At 34.3% G+C, this 24,191-nt stretch overlaps 1 protein-coding gene across 2 annotated transcripts in view; it reads left to right on the plus strand.

Annotated features, from left to right (window-relative positions):
- Positions 1-24,191, plus strand: part of CSMD3 (CUB and Sushi multiple domains 3) — a 1,186,187-nt gene that overhangs the window by 1,069,092 nt on the left and 92,904 nt on the right. For both annotated transcript variants that reach the window (XM_082364543.1, XM_082364544.1), the window contains 6 exons: positions 5,477-5,665; positions 6,397-6,574; positions 7,450-7,595; positions 17,712-17,792; positions 18,763-18,876; positions 23,953-24,141. In XM_082364543.1, the coding sequence (XP_082220669.1) occupies positions 5,477-5,665; positions 6,397-6,574; positions 7,450-7,595; positions 17,712-17,792; positions 18,763-18,876; positions 23,953-24,141 (897 nt within the window). The remainder of the gene's footprint in view (positions 1-5,476; positions 5,666-6,396; positions 6,575-7,449; positions 7,596-17,711; positions 17,793-18,762; positions 18,877-23,952; positions 24,142-24,191) is intronic.

Here is a 24,191-nt window from a genome sequence, read left to right on the forward strand (position 1 = left end):
CTTCATTTCTATTTAATTTATTTCTTCTCTGATCTTTATGATTTCTTTCCTCTACTGACTTTGGGTTTTCTTTGTTCTTCTGCCTCTAGTTGTTTTAAATAAGGGTAGATTGTTTATTCGATATTTTTCTTGTTTCTTGAGGTGAGGTTGAATTGCTATAAACTTCCCTCTTAGAACTGCTTTGCTGATTCCCATAGGTTTTGGGTCGTCATGTTCTCATTGTGACTTGTTTCCATGTATTTTTTAATTTCTTCTTTGATTTTTCAGTGATCTTTTGGTTATTTAGTAGCTCACTGTTTAGCCTCCATGTATTTGTGTTTTTTACTATCTTTTTTTTCCTGTAATTGATTTCCAATCTCATAGCGTTTTGGTCAGAAAAGATGCTTAATACGATTTCAATTTTCTTAAATTTTCTGAGGCTTGATTTGTGACCCAAGATGTGATCCATCCTGGAGAATGTTTCATGTGCACTTGAGAAGAAAGTGTATTCTATTGTTTTTGGTTGGAATGTCCTATAAATATCAATTAAGTCCATCTTGTTTAATGTGTCATTTAAAGCTTGTCTTTCCTTATTTATTTTCTCTTTGGATGATCTGTCCATTGGTGTAAGTGGAGTTTGCAAGTCCCCTACTATTATTGTGTTACCGTCGATTTCTCCTTTCATGGTTGTTAACATTTGCCTTATGTATTGAAGTCTCCTATTTTGGGTGCATAAACATTCATAATTGTTATATCTTCTTCTTGGATTGATCCTTTGATCATTATGTAGTGTCCCTCCTTATCTCTTGTACCAATCTTTATTTTAAAGTCTATTTTATCTGATACAAATATTGCTGCTCCACCTTTATTTTGATTTCCATTTGCATGGAATATCTTTTTCCATCACCTCACTTTCAGTCTGTATGTGTCCCTAGGTCTGAAGTGGGTCTCTTGTAGACAGCATATATATGGGTCTTGTTTTCGTATCCATTCAGCCAGTCTGTGTCTTTTGGTTGGGGCATTTAATCCATTTACATTCAAGGTTATTATCGATATGCATGTTCCTATTACCATTTTCTTAATGCTTTGGGTTTGTTTTTGTGGGTCTTTTTCTTCTCTTGTGTTTCCTGCCTAGAGAAGTTTCTTTAGCATTTGTTGTAAAGGTGGTTTGGTGGTGCTGAATTCTCTTAGCTTTTGCTTGTCTGAAAAGCTTTTGACTTCTCCATCGAATCTGAATGAGATCCTTGCTGGGTAGAGTAATCTTGGTTGTAGGTTTTTCTCTTTCATCACTTTATATGCTTCCACTCCCTTCTGGCCTGCAGAGTTTCCGCTGAAAACTCAGCTGATAACCTTATGGGGATTCCTTTGTATGTTATTTTTTGTTTTTCCCTTGCTGCTTTTAATATTTTTTCTTTGAATTTAATTTTTGTTAGTTTGATTAATATGTGTCTTGGTATGTTTTTCCTAGGGTTTATCCTGTATGGGACTCTCTGTGCTTCCTGGACTTGGGTGACTATTTCCTTTCCCATGTTAGGAACGTTTTTGACTATAATCTCTTCAAATATTTCCTCAGACCCTTTATTTTTCTCTTCTTCTTGTGGGACCCCTATAATTTGAATATTGGCGCATTTAGTGTTGTCCCAGAAGTCTCTGAGATTGTCTTCAATTATTTTCATTCTTTTTTCTTTATTCTGCTCATCAGCAATTATTTCCACCATTTTGTCTTCCAGCTCATTTATTTGTTCTTCTGCCTCAGTTATTCTGTTATTGATTCCTTCTACTGTATTTTTCATTTCAGTTATTGTGTTGTTAATCTCTGTTCATTTGTTCTTTAGTTCTTCTAGATCTTTGTTAAACATTTCTTTTATTTTCTCAATCTGTGCCTCCATTCTACTTCCGAGATTCTGGATCATCTTTACTATCATTACTCTTAATTCTTTTCCAGGTGGATTGCCTATTTCCTCTTCATTTATTTGGTCTTGTAGGTTTTTACCTTGCTCCTTCATCTATGACATATTTTTTTGCTGTCTCTTTTTTTTTTTTTTTTTTTTATGAGTAGCATTGTGTTCCTGTCTTACTGGTCGTTTGGCCTGAGGCTTCCAACACTGCAGTTTGTAGGCTATTGGGTAGAGCTGGGTCTTGGTGCTGAGATGAGGAACTCCATGAGACCTCACCCTGATGATTATTTCCTGGCGTGTGAGGTTCTCTGTTAGTCCAGCAGTTTGGACTCGGAGTTCCTTGCGCAGGAGCTTTGGCCCGACCCTGGCTCGTGAACCAAGATCCTGCAAGCTGCATGGGGTGGCAAATAAAAAAAAAGAATAATAACAAAGTAAAAAACAAAATTAGACTAGGAAACTAACAGATGTTTTAGAACGAATATAAAAATAAAAATATAGATGAATTAACATCCAGAATGTACATCAGTACCACAATAGTAAAAAAGAGGAGGAGGGAAAAGAAAGAAAAAAAAGGGGGGGGGAGGTCTTGGCTGTGCAGGGTGGGGCCTAAGCAAAGGCAAGGTTTGGGCGGTGGGCAGGGCCTATGCTTAGGACCCACAGGGCTGGAAAAGGCCCTGGGGGCGTGGGGGGTGAGGCTTAGGCTCAAGGAACTGAAGGGACCCAGGCATGCCACCCACTCCTGGTCTCAGAGGACAGGGGACCTCACCTGGGAGCCCAGCAGGCTTCCTGGGCCCGAGTGGGTGGGGCAAATGCCCTCCTCTCCTCTCTTGCTGCTCCAGTCTAGGAGGCCCCCTCCTGCCTGCCTCTCCTGATCTCCCCGGCCTCCCTCCTATGCCCCCAGGACCAATGTGGCCGGGGGTGGGGGTGGGGTGGGGATGGCTGTGGAGGGCAGGGGACTAGCCTGGGAGCTCAGCAGTCTCCCTGGGCCAAGTGGGTGGGGTAATTGCCCTCCATCCCTCTTCCAATCTTCCCGAAGGGCCCCTCCTGCCTGCCTCTCCTGCTCTCCACTCGGCCTCCTTCCTGTGGCCCCAAGGACCCACACAACCTGGAGGGGGCTTTGGAGGGCTGGGGATCGGCCTGAGATCTCAGTAGGCTCCCTAGGCCCGAGTGGGAGGGACAATCACCCTCTGCTCCTCTCCCACCCCTCCTGGATGGCTCCTCCCACCTTCTTCTACTGATCTCCCCAGCCTCCCTCCTATGCCCCCAAGAACCCACGTGGCCTGGAGGGGGCTTTAGAGGGGGCGGTGCCAGCTTGGATGCTCAGCAGGCTCCCCAGCCTGAGTGGGCCAGGCAATCGCCCACTGCTCCTCTCCCGCTCTTCCCAGAGAGTCCCTCCCACCTGCCTCTTATGATCTCCCTGGCCTCAGGGGTGCCAATCCTGTCTGGCCTCCACTTCTTCTGCCCCCTCAGTCCCCCCACGTCCTACCGGTTCACTTTGGGGTTCCTCCTATCTCCTTGGGCATCAGAGTCCCCCACCAGCAGCCGGCAGGCACCCTAGTTGTGGGGAGATGCTAACTCTGCATCTTCCCACATGGCCATCTTGATTGACACAAGTACACTGAATTTTAAAACTGTCTCTTCTTTTACTGAATTTATATCATTGAGCTAATGACATTTTTTGAGATATAGGTTAATTGATACAGATTCATGGAACCAATGCTATTTTTAGATGATTTTATGATTAGACCTTAAAAACATTCTGAATTTTGGAAAAATGCATAGTATACAATTAAGTGTACCCTTCTACTAAAGAACTTGGTTCCAAAGTTAACGTTATTACTGGCAACATTATTGGGTTTGTTAAGCCCTGTATTATATATGATATTAGGATGGGAACTTTCTCCTGAACATTTAAAATCTACCTCCTATTCTTCCTTATTAAACTAAATAGCATAGAAAGATGAAATGTTGTATAAAATATCATAGGATCATACATTTGTCTATGAGTCTTACCCTATTCAAGATTATCTAGCTAACTAAACTTATCGTGATCATGTCACAATACATCTAAGTCAAATCATTTTATTGTATACGTTAAATTCATGCAGTGCTGTATCTCAGTTATGTTTCAATAAAACTGGAAAAAATTATCTTTTACATGTGAGTGAAAATTGAAAGGGTTTATTTCATAGAATAATATATCCCAACTCCTAATGATCAAATGATATACATTTGTCTTCGATTGACATGATTCTTTTGGTTTTGATATATTTTGTTTGTGGAATATTAATTCAAATGAAAAAATTAGAATAAAAGCACTTAACATCTTAAAAAGACTGTTTATTAATTCTGAAACCTTTAATTTAAAAATTAGAGTAGTATTTTAATAAGCAACTTAACGGTAGCTTATTCAGCTTTAAATGTAAGTTTTTGATTTGGGGAATTTAGAATTTAATGATCTCAATGTTACTTATCTCAATTTTGTGGTTACATAGAAGTATCCTTTTCTTTATGAAATAGCAGTGATGGATCAACCTATTCTCAACTAATTTGGAAAGAAAAAGGTGTGTTCACACATACATATATACACACATATATATATGTGTAGATGGGGGTGGGTGGGGGGACGAAGAGAGAATGATAAAGAAAATGTGTCAGTTAACAATTGGAAAACGTGGCTGAAGGCATACTGGAGTTCTTACTAATCTTGCAACCTTTGTGTAACTTTGGAATTACTAAAAAATAAAAAAAGTTTTTTATAAAAGTAATTTAATGGTCAGTAGCAAAGTAGTCTCTGCTGGTAATTTAAATTTTATTAATTAGAATATGATTTTGAACTTCTTAAAAATAAAGTCTTCAATATTAATACTATATGAGTATATGTACTGTTTATAGGTTCAAAATTTATTCAGCAATGTTTATTCAGCACCTACTATGTGAAAGGCAATAAGCAAGGCTTTTAAGATACAATGATAAAAAACAGGAACTCTGATCTCATGCAGAATGTAGAACAAGAGTAGTATGAACAAATCAACAGTTACACTACAGTGCCAAAAATATCATGATAACTGAAGTACAAAATTTATATTAGAAGGAAATTTGTTTCCTAGTACTTTATATTGTTAAATAACTTCTTTGGAGAAACTCAATAGAGAGATAGTGTGGTTTGTTTCTTTTAGAGGAAAAATTAGCTAAAAAAAGGTTCAAAAAGGCTCAGAATTAGGCTTACACATATATTTATTTTATTTTATGTACACGCAATGAACCAGGAAGCAGTTGCATTATAGGTGAAAGGATCAGAATATGTTTGATTAAAACTGTGGCTATAAGGGTAATTTACATTTTCACTAAAACTTATAATTTAAATAGATTTCATAAGTGGGAGAATAAACAATGCATCTTAATAAATTGTACTAAAAATTTAATATGAAAATTAGACATAAGAAATTCATATCATACACTGACATCATTTATTATAAACCTGAATTACTATTTATAATCAACTGCAAGCAGCACTACATCTGTTTTGCAGGTTGCAAATAATACTCTGTGGTCTTTTGAAATTCAAAAAGGAAAAACTTTCTTTTTACCTTTTCCAGCCTATCAGTTGCAAAGCTGTCCTGATCCACGCCCATTTCGAAATGGTTTTGTAATCGGCAATGATTTTACTGTGGGGCAAACCATTTCATTTGAATGTTTCCCTGGTTACACGTTGATTGGAAATTCAGCTCTCACTTGCCTTCATGGAGTGAGTCGCAATTGGAATCATCCACTTCCAAGGTGTGAAGGTATGATTCTAAATTGAAGCTGTCTTTTAGGTGATATCATCTATGTTTAATAATTCTTGTTTTGATACTCTTTTTTTTGTTTTCCTCTTCAAATAACATGCTAAATATACAGTTTTTCTTTTAGTTGTAGAATTACAGTTAGTACCCAGATCAAAGGCCTAAGGCTCCATAATGAATAACTGGTTTTGTCATTATAGGCAGGAGACCTAACCTTCTTCACTGGATGTGAAAGTAAAGTTTGTTAACCCTTTAGAGCTTCTTCTGTGTGATGTCTGTGTGAGTGCATCTGTGTTTGTTTAGTAATCATTCTTATATAAACCAGTAACCCAGATACTACTACTGAATTTGGGCTCATTTCTTCTGAAGAAAAAAAAACCCTTTTAAATAAAAATGGCTTGAACCTCTTTATAAGGCCTTATATTTATACATGATATAAGACAAAAGTTGAATAGTGTATATATGGATAAAGTATTTGAAAGAAGAGAAAACAATGCAATTTACTAATCTAGTGATAGTGAATAACTGTGTAGCATACCTCATGCTGAAAAATAAATAAAAGCTCACTGTTTGGTTCATGGTTTCCAGCTTCATTTTACATACCTTAACTGTGGTAAAAACATAACACAGATGTCTTTTATACTGTTTAAGAGGTATGAAATGTTTACCTTTTTCTTTATAATCAGTTTATTGTGATTCTACTTAAATATTTTGTTTTGTGTTTTTTTCTGTAGCTCTTTGTGGAGGGAATATAACTGCAATGAATGGCACCATTTACTCTCCTGGATATCCTGATGAATACCCAAACTTTCAAGACTGTTTTTGGCTTGTAAAAGTACCCCCTGGGAATGGAATCTACATCAATTTTACTGTTCTTCAAACAGAACCAATCTATGATTTCATTACTGTATGGTAAGCCAAGACCATTGTCATTGATTGATTCAACTGTATGTAACAGTGAAACAAGGAAGGAATGAAAATATATGACAGTCCTCTGTACAAATTGCCATCTGATGTTTGAATTGGTGTGAGTAACTGAGGGTGACAGTGTGTGTTTTGCAGAATGAGACAAACAAGAGAAATAGATTTTAGCTTATTTGCCCATGAAGTAGCTAAACACGTAGAACAAAAACTTTATGGGTGAAAAAAAGATTTAAATTTGTTATTAAAATAATGTGCAAAACCTGGGAATTAAATCAGAGTAAGTTTAAGGTAAGGAAGTTCTCTCTATACAGAACTAGTGAAATTTAAAAGCCTATGTTCCAGTAAGTTATTTAATACAACTACTGAATTTCTGTCATAATAATTCATCATAAAATATTATATTTGTATTATTATTATCCTGTTAATTAAAGCATCTCTATTTAAACTAAAAAGAAAACAGCTGAATTAATTATTGACAATTGGTTAATTGAACTACCATGTGACTTCTAAAATTCATTCTAAATTTAACAGTCTATGATTCTCAAGATTATTTTGAAGAAAATAAAAGGAAGGCAAACCTCAAGCATTTGGGAAGATCTGGGTTGCGGTCAGGAAACCAAAGACAATTTAATTGATTACAGCTAATATGGGTACATTTCTTTTGGATAAAAATGTTATCTTTTTAAATATGTTATCACCTAAATAAACGTATACCAATATGATTTGGCACTCGTTGATTATTTCATCCACTGCATCTTTATCATCTCATATGTAATACTTTCATTAAACTTTGTGTGAAACTTTCCAAAAAAATCAATCTCACTCTCCCTTTCTCCCCTCCCTGCTCTATGTCTCTCCTATAGGGATGGACCAGACCAAAACTCACCTCAGATCGGGCAGTTCAGTGGCAATACTGCTTTGGAATCAGTCTATAGCACTTCAAACCAGATTCTAATCAAATTCCACAGTGATTTCACAACAAGTGGCTTTTTTGTGCTCAGTTATCACGGTTGGTATCATCTAGGCATTTCTATTTCGTCTGGCACTGTTTGAAATTGTCCTTGAAAAATTGAGTGTAATATATATATTCAACGAATGATTGAAAAGGTATTAAAATTTGACACTTTTTTATCATTTCAAATACATTTACTTGCAAAGAACAGCCTCTTCTAAGCATTTAGGGACATTAAATTGTGAGCAATTGGAGATAGGAAATAAATCAGTCAGTAATTACCGCAGTAGAAAATAATCATTTTTGCATGGAAACGCATAAAAGAGAACCAGCTGTTCATATTTTATTGCATGTAATTTTGAAACATCAATAGATTTTTTTCAATACAAAATGTTTAATCTATTTAACCTACTTTCTTTCTAAAATTAGAATCCAATAACTTTATGCTTTGGATCACATTACTCATTCATTTATACTCTGTTTCATAACTATATCTATTCTAGAATCTTACAGTTTTAAGCGACTGTTTCAGATCATTAAGTTCATAGCTTTTACTCCCGTGAAATAATTTATGAAGAGTTTCAATTTCAATTCTTTGTATATAATTATTCTGGGTTCTCTCTTCATAACATTAACTTTTTGAAGAACAGTCAGATGGTTTCAGAGGATTTTTAAAATTTCCTGTTATGTTAAATTGTATTTCATTATAAATAAGAAAATGTTTATTTCTAGTGATTATATCCTTTCATCTGCTATGACTGTAGTTTCATAAGCACATTCTGTTTCATATGACTTTGTCAGACCAATTCCATGAGCATCACAGGATCAGTAAGCTACTAAATTAAATTTGCAAAACTTATATTAAAATTTCCAGGGTGAACGTGTACCTTGTCCATTACATTAACATACAATTTAATGTTTTCTTCTTTTTTTAACACAAAGTAAGAAAATCTTTGATACTCAAAGCTTATATTACATGAAAAATATGGTAAGTCAAATATGGTTATACACAAAGACACTTAAAGCACATTGGGTCTAGAAATACTCAGAGAACAGACCAGAAAATATTTGATTTGCTTAATCTCAGCACTTATCAATCAGTAGATGATGCCCAATTTGGGCTTCTGTAGTGGCCAGAGCTGCATGTATACTCCGGCATAGCCAATTAGAAAGCAGAGAGTTCAGTTAGATAACTTTGATTCAGCCTGTTTATTTTTTTTAATAACTCATTTGCCTTTTTTAATGAATTGGTCATTGGTACTGGCGGTATGTATATACAGTCTAAAGCTGCAACAATAGCTTTATTACTTTGAAAGGGAATCATAGCTCAAGAACTACTAAACTAAATGATTTTAAATTCAAAAGATGAATTCGTTGCTGAACTGTATTTTGTACATTTTCTCTCTTCACAGATCCCCACATAAATTTTTATTATTTTGTATCTTGCCTGAACAAGTGATAAAGAAGGGACTGTTCATTGATGGACTGTAAATATCCATAAAATAATCTTATAGGGAGTGGAAAAGTCTTATAAAACTTAGGAAACATTTCAAAGGGGAAATATTGTCAGAGAAAAGGATGTCAGTATCTGTGTGTGTGTGTGTGTGTGTGTGTGTGTGTTTGTGTGTGTGTGTGTGTGTGTGTGAAAATGTGAAATCCTTACATAGAAAATACAAGGATGACAGAATATAGGTAAACACATACAAAATATGAATATAGATTTACATAGACACTTATGTGAATGTATATACATATATTCTTATTCCAAATTATGTTTCACCTGATTTTTGTAACTAGGTTCTGAATCATATATATTAAAAATAGAATTAGTTTAGGAATAAGGAAGATCAAATATTTGTTTAGGGCTTTGTTTTTCAGCTGACTTAGGACAAGTTACCCTTTGGTTTCCACTTTCTTCAGCTATAAGACCACATGGTTGAAAATAAATGCCTTGTTATGCTAAAAAAAAAAAAAAAAAAAAAAAGACCACATGGTATAATTGCTGAGAAGATTAATGAGATACTGTATATATAGAAATTACTCCAATTACTGGCATGTATTAGGTTGAACCATATGAAATTGGTCAGAAATGCTGAATATTGACAGTTTTGTATAGCTCAACCCATGTAAGTGCTGTCATTATCACTATCATCAACATTGCATTGCAGAGATGAAATGATTAGAGACAATGAGTAATATACAGTTAGCTTAGTTCCTAGGACAGTGTATGTTCAGTAAATATTCCTTTCCTTACAATATCTTACCTCACATATAAGTTTTTCTAATAGAGTATTTATATTTATTTATACTTATATTTTAAATTTTATAATAAGGCACAATTGCCAAAGCTTAGAGAAGCCTAACATTTGAATCAACATCTCTGGCAATTTTACCCAAACCTTAAAATAACCTTGAAATTTGGAGAGGTAGCCAGGGGTCATGTTAAAAATTGACAGATGCCTTATAGTCTACTAGCCCTAGTAGTATAATTTTCCTAAGCACACTTTCATCCTGACTCACCTTTTCAAGAATGCATGATGCCTTCATTAAATCAAATTTAAAGCTACCCTATCATCTGGTTCATTGATTCTTATTCCCCAGTGCCTACTCTGACTCCCATTAGATTCTTGCTCTCACTGCCCCCTGAACTTCCATTCTTAAATGGTTTCTTACTCATCTTCAGTTCTTTAACTCTATCTATCTTAAGTCCCATTTCTCCTTTTCTTGATAAGTCAGACTCATAAGGATCACTACCATCTTTTCTATGATTGCACTTACTCTTTTCACCAAACTTTTCAGCACTTACAGTATGCTGTATTGTTTTATATGCCTTGTGAGTTTAATACTAGTGAGTGCTTTTATGAGGACACAGATCACACTTATGCTTCTTAATCCTTTCATAGTTTTATTATTGACTAAGTAATTATATTTTAGTCTTACGGTCATGTGTGTTCGATTCTTTTTAAAATGTTGTCTAATTGAGTTTATTTGAGCTGTCTTAGTGACAACTTTTTTTAAAGTATTTATTTATTTATGGATGTGTTGGGTCTTCGTTTCTGTGCGAGGGCTTTCTCCAGTTGTGGCAAGCGGGGGCCACTCTTCATCGCGGTGCGCGGGCCTCTCACTATCGCGGCCTCTCTTGTTGCGGAGCACAGGCTCCAGACGCGCAGGCTCAGTAGTTGTGGCTCACGGGCCTAGTTGCTCCGCGGCATGTGGGATCTTCCCAGACCAGGGCTCGAACCCGTGTCCCCTGCACTGGCAGGCAGATTCTCAACCACTGCGCCACCAGGGAAGCCCAGTGACAACTTTTAAAAAGGTTATTTTACAATTATGTACATGTGTGCTCATCCCTCCTCACAAAAACAAAAAAAAAGATGCCTGTTTTCAAATTGGTATTAATATAATTAGTACAATTTAATATAACCAAAAATATAATATTCATATCCATGACTCGTATTCAGTAGCTATAGCTTAGTGCCAAAATGAACTCTCATAATGGTAAAAAAAAAAAAAAAAAAAAAAAACTGGTCAAGTCATTTGGTACTTTTTCATAAGTTAACCAGGGAGATAATTCACTATTTAACACTTAGTTGAAGCTGATTTAATATACCTAAGCTTAGAATGGTTTACTCCCCCACTCAGTTTTCTTTATAGTCTCTTAGTGATTTAATAGCTCCTTCTGTTATGCCCAAACCTATAAGTCAGAAGTGGTTTTCTTAGGACTTGTGTACTTACTTTATAAATTTAACAGATCAGTATTTTCATATATTTTCTTAAGGTCACATTGATTATTTAGGTTTTATTTCTTAATATATTTTTAATATGTCTGAAAGGAGAAAAAAATGTGTTTTTATGAGATCTAGTCAGATATCTGTCTTTTATAAAACATCACCTTCGTAAAACCTTTCATGATCAAAAATAACATTCATAAAAAGCTTTGGAAAATGGAAGTTCTATGCAGTGAAGAAATAGAGCAGGCATAAATGTTGAGGCACTTTATCTCAGATACCATATTTCTTCTTCATCTGAGGAAATCTGCTAGTCTCTCTCTGTATTACTATAACCATAATTCCCTAAAGAAAGAGCTGAATTTTCTTGATATCTGCCATAGAGTCAAGATGAGTTTGTCTTATAATAAATAATAACAGTATTCAGTCCTAATCAATGACTTCCTGAAAGTAAATTACACAAAACCTGTTTCAACTGCATGTATTTGCAGACAGTAACTTTGTATAGTCACTCTAATAGCGATAGCTACCATTTACTGAATACTTAATAGGCCAGGCACTATGCTAGATGCTTTCCATGCTAATTTTTGTAATAACTCTGCAATATAAGTATTATTATCCCCATTTTAATAATTAAAGAACCAAAAGACAGAAATTTGTAATGTATATAAAGCCAGATAACTAATAAATAGAAAGGCTGCCAGGAATTCAAAATAGGTCTGTCTGACTTAAGGACTGACCTCTTTTTAAATAATGACAACAATAACAGCAATCATAATAATAGCTAAACTATGCTGAGTTCTTACTAAGTGCCAGGTAGTGTCCTAAGCTGGTATTATCTCATGCATGGATTATATTTAATGGTATGTAAACATAATTTTTCTTTAAAAATTAGCAATGATTTTCATTTTTATCAAGATAAGTCATCTCACTTTCTAGAAAATACCTCTCCTAATTACAGCTTGGAACATTGAACTTCTTAGTGCTTCTCTTCCCCAGGACCTACAGGCTAACAACAATATGTTGGTAGGTTTATCACAACTTAGTGTGTTCCTCTTTGTAGTTTCCAAAATGTTTTATGGTCCCTGTGTGATGAGAAAATAAGATAAATTTTATTAGGAATCTGATTTATGCCAACCACTGTAGTATAGCCAGAATATATATTTATTAATTTAAAACAAAAGGTATCATTTTAATGCTTAAATCTATTATCCAGGGTACCTCTTTTTCTAATATCAGATATTAGGGAACCTCAATTATTACAGAAGATTTTCTTAGGATAATACAATTTAATAATATATATTATCCATTGTTTTCTGTTATTGGCACAGTTTCTGTGAATGAGTGGGTTGATTATATATTGAATTTCAGATTATTTTTAAGAAATATATTTAAAAAGCCTGTAATACCTTTTAGGTCATCTTTTAAGGTTATATTACCTTTACAATGAATGCTGTATTTGGGGACAAGTATATTTAACTCCACAAAGTCTCATCCTAAAAGAGACTACTGTAGATATAAGGACACATTTTATATAAAACATAAATCACCATTGCTTTGAACTGTGTGACCCCATTGCCTTACACGACGTAAAGATCTGACCTCCTTTCATATTTCAGTAATAGAGCATTGAGCTCATGAAATGTTTCATTGTTTGATTTCCAGAGAGCATAGGGGGTATGAACATCATACAATTATTTATATATATATATATATATATATACACACACACACAGCTAAAAAACCAAACTGGTAAAACTATAATGATGAAAAGATATTGCCATTTACTATTATTTAAATGACTACTTAGTGATTACTTAAATGACAAAAAGTCATGTCAAAATTGCTTACCATATTTTGGTATTTTGCTGTGTGTGATAAGATGGCATTTATATTCTACAGTATCTCAGTCCCCTCCAGCCAAAGTCCATCAGGAACACCTCTGTAGTTAAACAAAGTTGAGTTTATAGGCTCACTGTAATGTGTGGGACAACATACCATGAGAAACCCCGTGGAGTCTCAGTGAGAGGGTGTTAGGAGGGGCTTGTTGTAGGATTTGGGCTGTGTAAGATGGTTCTGGAAGGTTCAAGGAAGCATGTTTTTCCTCTGGGTTGGGTGCTGTTAGAAAATTGGAGCAGTTCTGTAATTGGGTATCTTAATTTTTTTCTAGAAGGTGGAAGGTATGGAACACACCTAAAACTATGATTGGCGTGGGGTAGCAGCATTCTCTCATACTAGCTGAGATGGAGGATCTTGGTCATATTGGTGGTTTGGATAGTGTTTTCATTTTGTTTTGTGGGTTTTGTTTTGTTTTTTCTGTGCTCAGACATGATTAGGGAAAGGTCTTATTTTTGTCTTGTTCCAACAAGGTCAAAGAGCTATCATGTCTGTTAGTTGTTAGTTAAATTGATTACAGTCAACAGTAGAAAATCATGGCCTATCAGTTAGAGCCAGGCCGGCTCCAAGCCAACAGCATACAGGGGTTGTGCTTTGTTTTGTTTTCTTTTGCTTTTTTTTTCTTTAGTCTTTTCTTTTCAATATGCAGAATAAAGTGATGGTTAAAGAGCTAAAACGTGTTCCTTCATAGCCAAAACAAACCAAACTATGGTAGTAAACAGAGAAAGGAAAATAGAGACTGACAAAGAAAAAATTGTCACCTCTGATGTGCTCTGTTATCTACTAATGTGCTAGGCAACTCAACCATGTAGAGAAGAGACCTTTAGCACATTACTTTTCAGACTCTAATGGTCTCCGTACTAAGGTAGGATACTTTCCATTAGCTATTGGAATATGGGAAAGTCACTTCATGCAAAAGATATTTGAATTTTCTTATGGATAATTCAGGATATTTCCCAAAAGCGTGTTTACTATACTTCTGTTTTTCCACCTCTAGGAAAATACCTAGTAACTTCTTGTTGATCCATTTCTAATGATCCATTCCATTTCTCTGTCTCATCTCTAAATCTAGGGCTGAACATTTTCTCTTGATTTCAAAGATTCTCCCTTATATAGGCAGAGACACAAATTGATTATAAAATATTAACAGATAAAAAGTGATATTTGTAAGTAATTTAAGCACCACTGAAACTTACCTGTATGGTTCATATCAATTCACTAGCAGACCTTCTCCAAAATGGAAAAAAAATTACTTATTATTTTTTCTTCTTAGTTAGAACTCAGATAGCATTTGTTTAAATACTCCTAACTCTACTTTCAAGTGGAGCTACTTAAAGTTATTTTACATAACTTTTGAAATAACATTACCAAAATTACATAACTGAGTATGTAATTATCAGTGCTTTTCCTCCTCCAAATCTTCCCCAAATCATGAAGTTATCATACTTGAACTAATCTGGGTCACCACTGAAGTGCAACAGTGGTTATAGAGAGCTTAGAATTTATAAGAGCACATAGAACATTTTTTTTCCTCTGTAAGAAATACTGCATCCTTATTTGGCAGAAAGGTTGTGCACTTGTGCTTTTGTGGTTTAGAGAAGGAATGGCAATTTGCCAGTGTCCTGTTTTGTCTTTTTTTGAAGAAGCCTTTAATAGCTCAGTTGAACTGAAGTAGATAAATGCAGCATTCTTTTCTGGAATTGGGTTGGTTACTTCATTACGAAGAAAATAGGAAATGAAAAATAACCAAATATATTGCCAGAATTAAACTCTAAAGTGATTTTAAGAAGCAAATTTGTTGGAGCAGGAACCAGACATCTGTACACATTTGAATGAAAACAGAGCACTGTTCAAACAATGGTCATCCTCAAAAGATACTGACATGCACTCTAACCCACAACTGCCTCTGTTTCATCCCCATTTGCAATTTGAGAGTTAGAGTCTTCTTAGGGAAGACTATTTGTTTAGAGACTCTTTCCCTCCTGAAAAAAACCTATATTTTGTGTGTTACTTAGCAAATATGTGTTGGATTATAAGTAAAGTGAAAGGAGCTAATTACTCAATTGTGAAAAAGACACATGAAGAGTCTCCTCCCTTATGTTACTTAAAGCCTAGATGGAGTCACAAATAGTGAAAAAGTAAACTAATAAATGGAAAATAATAAATGTTGAAACAAGTCATGATATCCAGTTACGGGCAGAACTGAAACTTTTAAATTGTATCATCAAAATTTTAAATAGCATGAGTATGTATTTTAGTCCATGTTTTCCATGGATTGTTCTATTTAGAAACAGCTTCAAAGTGATGACCATTAATGAAAAAACTGTGTAACATAGATATTTACACATTTAAAATACACATTTGAGCTAAATCTGTGTTCTCTTTTAGATGAATCATTTTATTTGACATGCCATTCACCTTTAAGACACCACTGACTTATTTAATAACTATGCAAGGGCATCGTATCCTACATGTCATGATTGTATGTGCTACAAAACAGAGTTCTGTGATTAGAAAATAAGAGTAAAGGGTAAGAGGAGGTAGGCAGTGAAGAGCTCAGAAGATACATTTATCCTGGTGATGTAAAATTGGGAATTAAGACACAAAGTCAGACTTGAAGTCAACAGGATCAGTGAAATCACTTAGGTGGAGACTGTAGAAAATTTGTTCGAAGGAAAGTTTATTCAGAATTCAAATCTATAAAATTGATGAAAATAGAATTGCTCTTATTGAGGTAGAGGAAGGAGGTAGGGACATTACACCTCCTCACACCCTCCATGACTCCAAGGTGATCCCTTGTCTCTAGGAACAGAGTTATAAAATGCTGATTGTACCAAAGAACGGAGAATAAGAGAATTTAGCTCACATCACCCACGTGGTCTTGGGAAAATAACACAGTATCTCTGAGCATCATCTTCCTCATAATAATAATTTCCAACCTCTAGTCTTTTAAACTCTCCAGCTGAGTTATCTAGGTCATTCTAAGCAGGTTCTACAGATGACAGGAGTCATGAATTCCTCATTGATAAAAATGTGCTTCTTCTTTAAAATAAAATACTTTTTGATTAGCATGAAGATTAAAAACAAGTTTACAGGCAAACAAAGATCAGATAAAATGCCCTCCTCTAAAGCAATTATACTCCAATAAAAAGATAAATAAATAAAGCATAATTTCATAAGGATTTCTCCCTGTAGGGCTCTCTGTATCTTCCTCTCCCCCTTTCCTTACCTCTCTGGCATTTCTCACAACTACCTTTTACCTTGATAATTGTAATTTTTGCTCATGTTTCCTCCTCTATCTGAATGCTCTTCTGCCCATGATTACCCTTCAGCACTGGAAAAAATCTTACTCATCCTTTAAAATTTATCTCATTCATTTCTTTTTATCAGAATTTTCCTTAACTAGTCTAGTTGATATTCCTCAGTACTCTCATAATACTCTCACAATAGGGCCCATACTGAAGATATGGGCTTTGAAGTTAAAGGACATAGGCTGGACTTCTGGATAAACCCTGTACTAGTTGTGTGATCTCGGGCAAGTTACTATGCCTTTAAACCTCCTTCATTTTATCTCCGAACTGAGGTACATAAAGAAATTAACTCCTAAGTTTAAGTAATGAAATTATGCATATAAAACACATTTTTCTTCAAATGTTATAACAGCGTAAAATGTTTCTTAATAATAGTATATTACATCTTTTGAAGACAACTAGTGAAAACAAGGCTTTAATCAAGCAAACAGTTGTGATACAGATATCATATAGGGCCAGTAGTCATGATACTTAGATTCATAGAGACCTTTTTTCAGTGGACTTTACCTTATGCGAAATGAGACTCTACCTAATCTAATGGGATGACCAGTTTAGAAACATAAAATTTAATAAATGGATACTTTGTAAACACACTAATCTGGCATGGTGAAAGAAGGCTCTGGAGCCAGACTATGTTCAAATCCCAGCTCTGCCATATTATAGCTGTATGAGTTGGACAAATTCTTTAATTCTTTTAACAGTTTTTCTTTTATATAATGGGAATAATTATAGAACTTGTTACATAAATTAAGTAATAAAATAAATAAAATTTTTGTGAGGACTAATAGAGTTAATATAAGTGAAATGTTCATAATATTGCTTGGAATAGAGTAAGCCTTGAGTATTGTTTGCAATTATGACTGAATGCTAGGCACTTTGCTAGATGCAGGGGATTCTGTGATGAACCTTGGGAAGCTAGGCATTGAGCACATAAACATGAGTGTATAATTCCAAATTGTGATTATGCCAAGATAGAAGCACATAATCAGAAGGACTAGAATGAGGGTGAGAAATAAGGAGTTAAAAGGTAAGCATTCTTACCATGGGAAAATATTTAAGGAATGATTAATTTTCCCTCAATGTTGTAGCATTTTTTTTAATAAAGAAATAGTTGAAACTTGATAAATTCTACCATATATTTTTATTCTTATAAATAAACCTTATGTAATTTTCTTTTTTCACATATGTGAATATGTATAGCTGCTCAGAGAAGGAATAAACATTGTCTATTTTTATAGCCTATCAACTAAGAGTGTGTCAACCTCCACCACCCGTACCCAATGCTGAGATTTTGACAGAAGATGATGAATTTGAAATAGGTAAAGTCTGCTAAATTACTTTCAAAGAAAACATACTGTTAGCAGAGGTATTTACTTTAAAAGAAATAAGAATAAAGAATAGTAGCAGCCTGTCTTAGACCGTCTTTCCCTGGATCGATGGGGATTGTTTAGAATTCTTAAGAATGGATAACAGTGAAAAGAGGAAAGGGAGTATTAGGCAAGAAGAAAGAATTCCGTATTTCCAGGATGTACAGTTAGAAAACAGTGCAGGAATTTGAGCCATATAACTATTCTGGTAGTTCCTTCCAAAGTATTATTTTGCTACCTTCCAACACTGTAGTTTTAACTACTCTTCTTTGAATTCAGGCATAAACCTGATGTGTATAATGAAGGATATGTAGGGTGTATTAGAAGACATGTTTTATTTCCATGTCCTTGAAAACAATTGGTTGGTTATGCTCAATTTTATCGTAAATAAAGTCCTTTTAAAACTTGGTTGGAAATTTAACTGCAATAATATCTAATAGTTTGAAAAATTATGTAAGAAAAGAAGACATCCTAATGTTATCATAATAAATTTTTATCATTATTATCCTAGTAATATTAATATTGGTTGAGAAATGTAAGAAAACATCAATGACCAATGTAAATCTAATCTTAATAGCAATAACTAGGAATCTCCTTTTAACTGCTTGATATGTTTTTAATGAATACCTTACCCGTACCAACAGGATTATTTCTTTACTACTATTGCTTATATCTAACCAGATTGCCCCAGTACAGTCTTACTGGTAGTTTATTCTTGGCTTCAGTTCTGATTGGTCAGTACTTATGACATACTAGTAGTTCAATATTTTGAATGTCATCACTGCTTATAACTAATAGAATTTTTATATTGATTGAAAATGACTGAAAGAAAAAATATTCTAATTTTATATTGAAACATCTGTTTATTTTAACCATTACCTTGTTGCTTATCAGAAGCCCCTTCTGCATTTTTTTTTAATAGGTGATATTATTAGGTATCAGTGTCTTCCAGGATTTACTTTGGTTGGTAATGCAATCCTGACATGCAGACTAGGAGAACGACTCCAGATGGATGGAGCGCCTCCAGTTTGTCAAGGTACCAATTCTTATGATTATTTATTTCTAAATATCTGTTTTATGTTTAATTCAGTACTAGCAAAATAGAGAAAAATCTATTTTATATAATTATTATATATTTAACTGACAATAATGTTAAATATTATACAACTCATAAGTGGTATTTTTCATTCCATTATTTCTCAGATTTAAGTAAACATTTTTAATTCATCCAAGGCTTAATTTTTCTAGTTTATCCCAAACTCAATTCAATCTATTTAAATTATTTTTGCGTGAGGAGTGGAAATGGAGGTAGAAAGCAAGAAAAATCACTTTTTTTTTTTTATCTTAGCACATTTATCTCATTTCATTAGCAATATGTATTGGATTTTGTCAAATGCTTTTTTTAATTTAAAAAATTTTTTTTTTATTTTTGGGTGTGTTGGGTCTTCGTTGCTATGCATGGGCTTTCTCTAGTTGTGGCGAGCTGGGGCTACTCTTTCTTGTGGTGTGTGGGCTTCTCATTGCAGTGGCTTCTTTTGTTGCGGAGCATGGGCTCTAGGTGCGCGGGCTTTAGTAGTTGTGGCTCGCGGGCTCTAGAGTGCAAGCTCAGTAGTTGTGGCACACTGGCTTAGTTGCTCTGTGGCATGCGGGGTCTTCCCGGGCCAGGGCTTGAACCCACGTCCCCTGCATTGGCAGGTGGGTTCTTAACCACTGCACCACGAGGGAAGCCAAAAAAAAAAAAAAATCACTTTAAATAAAGGTTCCAATGTTGACTGCAAGTAGTTTCTATTCTGACCACTAGAATCATTAAACTTTTTTGAGCACCTGTTAAGAATGAGGATCTGAGGGAAAAAACAAACAAACAGAAAGTGGTAAATGGTCCCTGCTGTGAAAGCAACATGGTGTAAGGGATATGACAGCCATACAGCTTGTAGCAATACAGTACTAAGGAAACAGGCCAGGGGGCTATAGAGTCACAAAATTTTAAACTATTTATAGGACAGGGAAAGCTTGATGGAGGCATTGCTCCCTGAGTCATAGGTTCCAAATGAAAAGTGATACTTTGGTAGAACTACGATAGGGAAAGTGTGGTCCAAGTGACAGAGGTATATGCAAAGACACAGAAATGAAAGACAATGAGGTACAGACTTCAAGGCATTCACTATGTTATAAGGGCAAGACCATGATGGATCTTGAATGATGTACTGGGATTTTGATGTTCAGGAATCATGTGTTATTAACTTGTATAGCTCCTAGGGCCCGTAACAGTGCCTAACACATAGTAACTAATTATAAATATTGGTTAATTTGAATAAAATTGAATTGAACTTGATTATACATCTCCAGATTTTCTTGGATTACTTCCTTCACTGGGGTTTATTCTTGAGAAAAAGAAATCTGTTTTATGCAGTATCTTAACTGTTACAATGAGCCTAAAACAAAAATTCTGTTTATTATTACAAGCATGCTGTAAGTAGGAATAAACGTTTGATTTTTCTACCTCACTGGAATCCTTACAAGAAGATAGAAGAATTTTCATAAGGGGCTTTTTACAGTATCAAAAAGAAAGACATGTTTGGAGGTATAACCAGCAACAATATAAGAATTTTCCTTGCTCTTAGTCAATGATTTTTATAGGCCATCTTAAAGTTGGTTGTTTATTCTGAAGTCTACCACCTTTACTCCTGAATGAACAAGCAATTACATACCAGGATTTCTTCCTTGACCCAATGTATAAACTTCATTGTGAGCTCTTGGAGAGCAACACTTCTTTTTTATATATCTGGATCCCAATTCAATATTATATTTAATTAAAAATACAAAACAGTTTTGTTATTTGGTCCCTCATCTCTCAGATTTTTAATATCTTATTTCTAAAATCAGAATTTTCTATAGATTAGTACATGTGTTTCTTCTTATTCTATCTGCTCTGGAGAATACAAAAAAGGATGATCAATCTTTGTCTCATGATAACACTATGGGTACTAGCTAAAAGTTAATTATCCCTCAGAATGAGTTTATGCAGCGTTACTATATTAATTAATTGACCAGGCACTTAAGCTAAAAAGCTGAGTTAAAATTTTGTTTAATTGAGTTAATTCATAATCCCACTAAAAGATTATCATTCATTTGGAATCTGTTGTGACTAATCTGTACTGTTTTTAGTCTATTTTAAATTATTTGATTTTTTCACTTTTCCTAAAAGAGGCTATATCTTTTTGTTATTCCTCCCTGGATCCTCTTTAGTTCTTTATATCACACTTAAAACATGGAAAGCAAGTCTAAATATGGTGCTCTTCAAAGGGTTTGATGTAAATGAAATATATAGGTGACTACAGATAGTTAAAAACATGGGGCCCATCTAGCTGAATGTGTGAGACTTTCTGTACTTTAAACTTTCTGGGCATTAGTCTCCTTATATGCATAATGGGGATAAAAATTGTAGACATTTCTTAAAGTTGCTGTGACAAGTAAGTGATATAATGAACAAAAGGTGCTTAACAGTATCCAATGTATACATATTTACTCTTGATGATTGTCTTACTCTTGCCGTATGTTGGTTAGTGTGAGAATAGGTTAATTTGTGTATTTACAGTAAATTACATTGAATCATACCAGTTTTTCAAAAGTAATATGGAATATTTGTTCAATTGAAAACATTGGGACCATTAAGATACAGCACTTGCTTTTCAATAACAATAGCCTAAGAAGAAAGTCAAAAAAGTGATGAAATGATAGCCATAAAATTGCTAACTGCAATAACAGAAGCATACATTACAGAGGTACCAAGAAGAAAATCAACAGTTCTGCTTGGGTTGATGGAGGAAAGGTTCAGGAAGTGTTTGTTTCACAGAGGATGAGACTTGATCTGGGTTTTGAGATGTGCTAACATTTCAAATGCATCAGACAAGAGTAAGACTTTGAAACAGAAGCACTAATGGATAGGCTGAGTTCAAATATATTATAGGTCATCCAGTATGTTTGGAGCATTCTGTTTCAGATGAGGAGCAACAGAAAACAAAGCTGGAGAGGTAGGCAGGGACTGAAGTTGAAGGGCTTTGAAGGTGCTGAATGGTTTTTAGTAAGGGAATAACATGTTCAGTAACCCAGTTACTCACTTAGTTAAATATTTCAGAAGTATTAAACAGCGGGGCACACACAACATAAACCCTTTCTTAAAACTTACTTCAGTTCGTCATATGGTTATATATCTTTTATTTCAATATGCCATAGCTATATATTCACTAATGTTCTTCATCTTTGACTCAAGTTTTCCATTCCATTTCTAGCCTTCAAGTTTCTTTGTTTGTTTGTTTGTTTATTTTACATATTTTTCATTTTGTGAAAAGCAAACATCAGGTTTCTCTTTTTAGACTGAGAAGGACTTAATACTATTTGCTGAATTATTTTTTTTAAATCTTGAAATCACATCCAAGAAGCAAGCATCTCAGATTCAAATAAGAGAAATAAAAGTTAAAAAAAAAAAGAAAGAAAACAACTTTTAGATTAGCTATACTGTATTCTATAGTAAAAATTCAAATATCTGTATATGAAGTTATGGCAGTTATTTTCAAGTTATTTCAAGTTATTAACTTGATTAAAGAACAATCATATGTTACCATAATTCACTATTTTACTTACTCTTTTCCATCCCTATACTACTTGAAGACTTTATAATTCAAAATATTTCATGTCCTTCCACCCTGGAAATGACAAATATATAAATCCTTCATCTATTCATCTGTATTTTAGCAATAATATTTGGTGTTTTGAAGCCTAGTTTATTTGAACAAACATTGAGAAACAAGGATTCTATTTAAGATAGTGATCTAATTATTTTGAGATACAGCACTCTAAATCCAAGGTGGAAGTTGATGTATAGTGATTGGATTTGGAAATGGCATGAGATGTATTTCCAATTCACCAAATCCTCAAAAGTTATCTAGTCTACCCTTCACTCCAGTTGCTTGAATGTACGCAGTAATAGCACTCAAAAATTGGTCCAAGCTACATTTAAAAACTATTTATCAGTGATGTACATAGGACATTTTACTGTAGTGGCTACAGTGGCTTCCAAGTAAAAAGTTCTATATCATATTGAACTAAATCCTGTTTGGTATATATTGGTTTACTTCTATACTGTGTGGGCTATTTTGAGCAATTCCAATACTCTTACCACACCATAAAAGCTCAAAGTCTTAAGGAAAAAAAAGGGCTGAAATGGCATCATTTGAGTGATAAGGATTTGATCATCTTGGTCACATTCTCATTCCAAATGCAAATTTAAGTATATGTTTGTATTATTTGGTCCAATGCATAATGCTATTGAGGCCAACAATTTAAGTATATTAGTTTACTATACCTTGGAGATACACACACGCACGCACGCACACACATTCTCAGGATGTACAACAGAGGTACTGTTATGAAATGAAGAGCTTGTGCTTTGTCTTACACTTATGATCTGGAAATAGCAGGAAGAACTGAAAGGTAACTGGTGACCCAAAATTGTGTTAAATCCTCATGGTTTAAGCATATTCATGAGATTAGAAGTGACTTTGCCTGGAATGAATACTCTGAGATAGGGCAGTTTCTTGTCTGTCCTCACATACCTGAGTGAGTTAAAGTTTGAGGACAGAAGAAAAAGGAAGGAAGGAAAAGGACAGGGTAAAGACATAGGCAAGAGAGGCAGAGGGGAGAAGACGTAAGAAGATGAAGGAAAATAGGGAAAATAATAGAAAGAAATAGAAGGCAATAAATTCCTTATATTTTTATTATCTATATATTTATTGTCCAGAAAAATAATGTATCTTCCATGTAATAATAAAAGGAAATTAATACCATAAAATTTTAGGTCAGTCCTCCATATTTTGAACTGCAAGCTTATTATACAAGTTGTCTTTTTATACACATAGCTCAAGATATTATCTCCTTTATTGTTATTTAATATGAAAACATTTAAAAACTGGGTATTTAATACAATTTTCACTTAAATACATTTCAATTAAAGTATTGAAATGCAACTTTAAAATGCAACTTTCAGTATTTAAAATGCAACTTTCACTTAGGTCTAAAACACTAGCATCATCTAATGGTATATATTTTTTGACAGTGCTCTGTCCTGCCAATGAATTACGCCTGGATTCTACGGGAGTCATATTGAGCCCTGGATATCCTGACAGTTACCCAAATCTTCAAATGTGTGCCTGGAGCATTTCTGTGGAAAAAGGATATAATATTAGCATGTTTGTAGAATTCTTCCAGACAGAAAAGGAGTTTGATGTTCTTCAGGTGTATGATGGTAACCATGGGTTATATTTACTGGATATTCATAAATTCAATTCAACTGCT

This window comes from Balaenoptera borealis (assembly GCF_965194805.1).
Source record: "Balaenoptera borealis genome assembly, chromosome: 17".
Taxonomy (NCBI): Eukaryota; Metazoa; Chordata; class Mammalia; order Artiodactyla; family Balaenopteridae; genus Balaenoptera; species Balaenoptera borealis.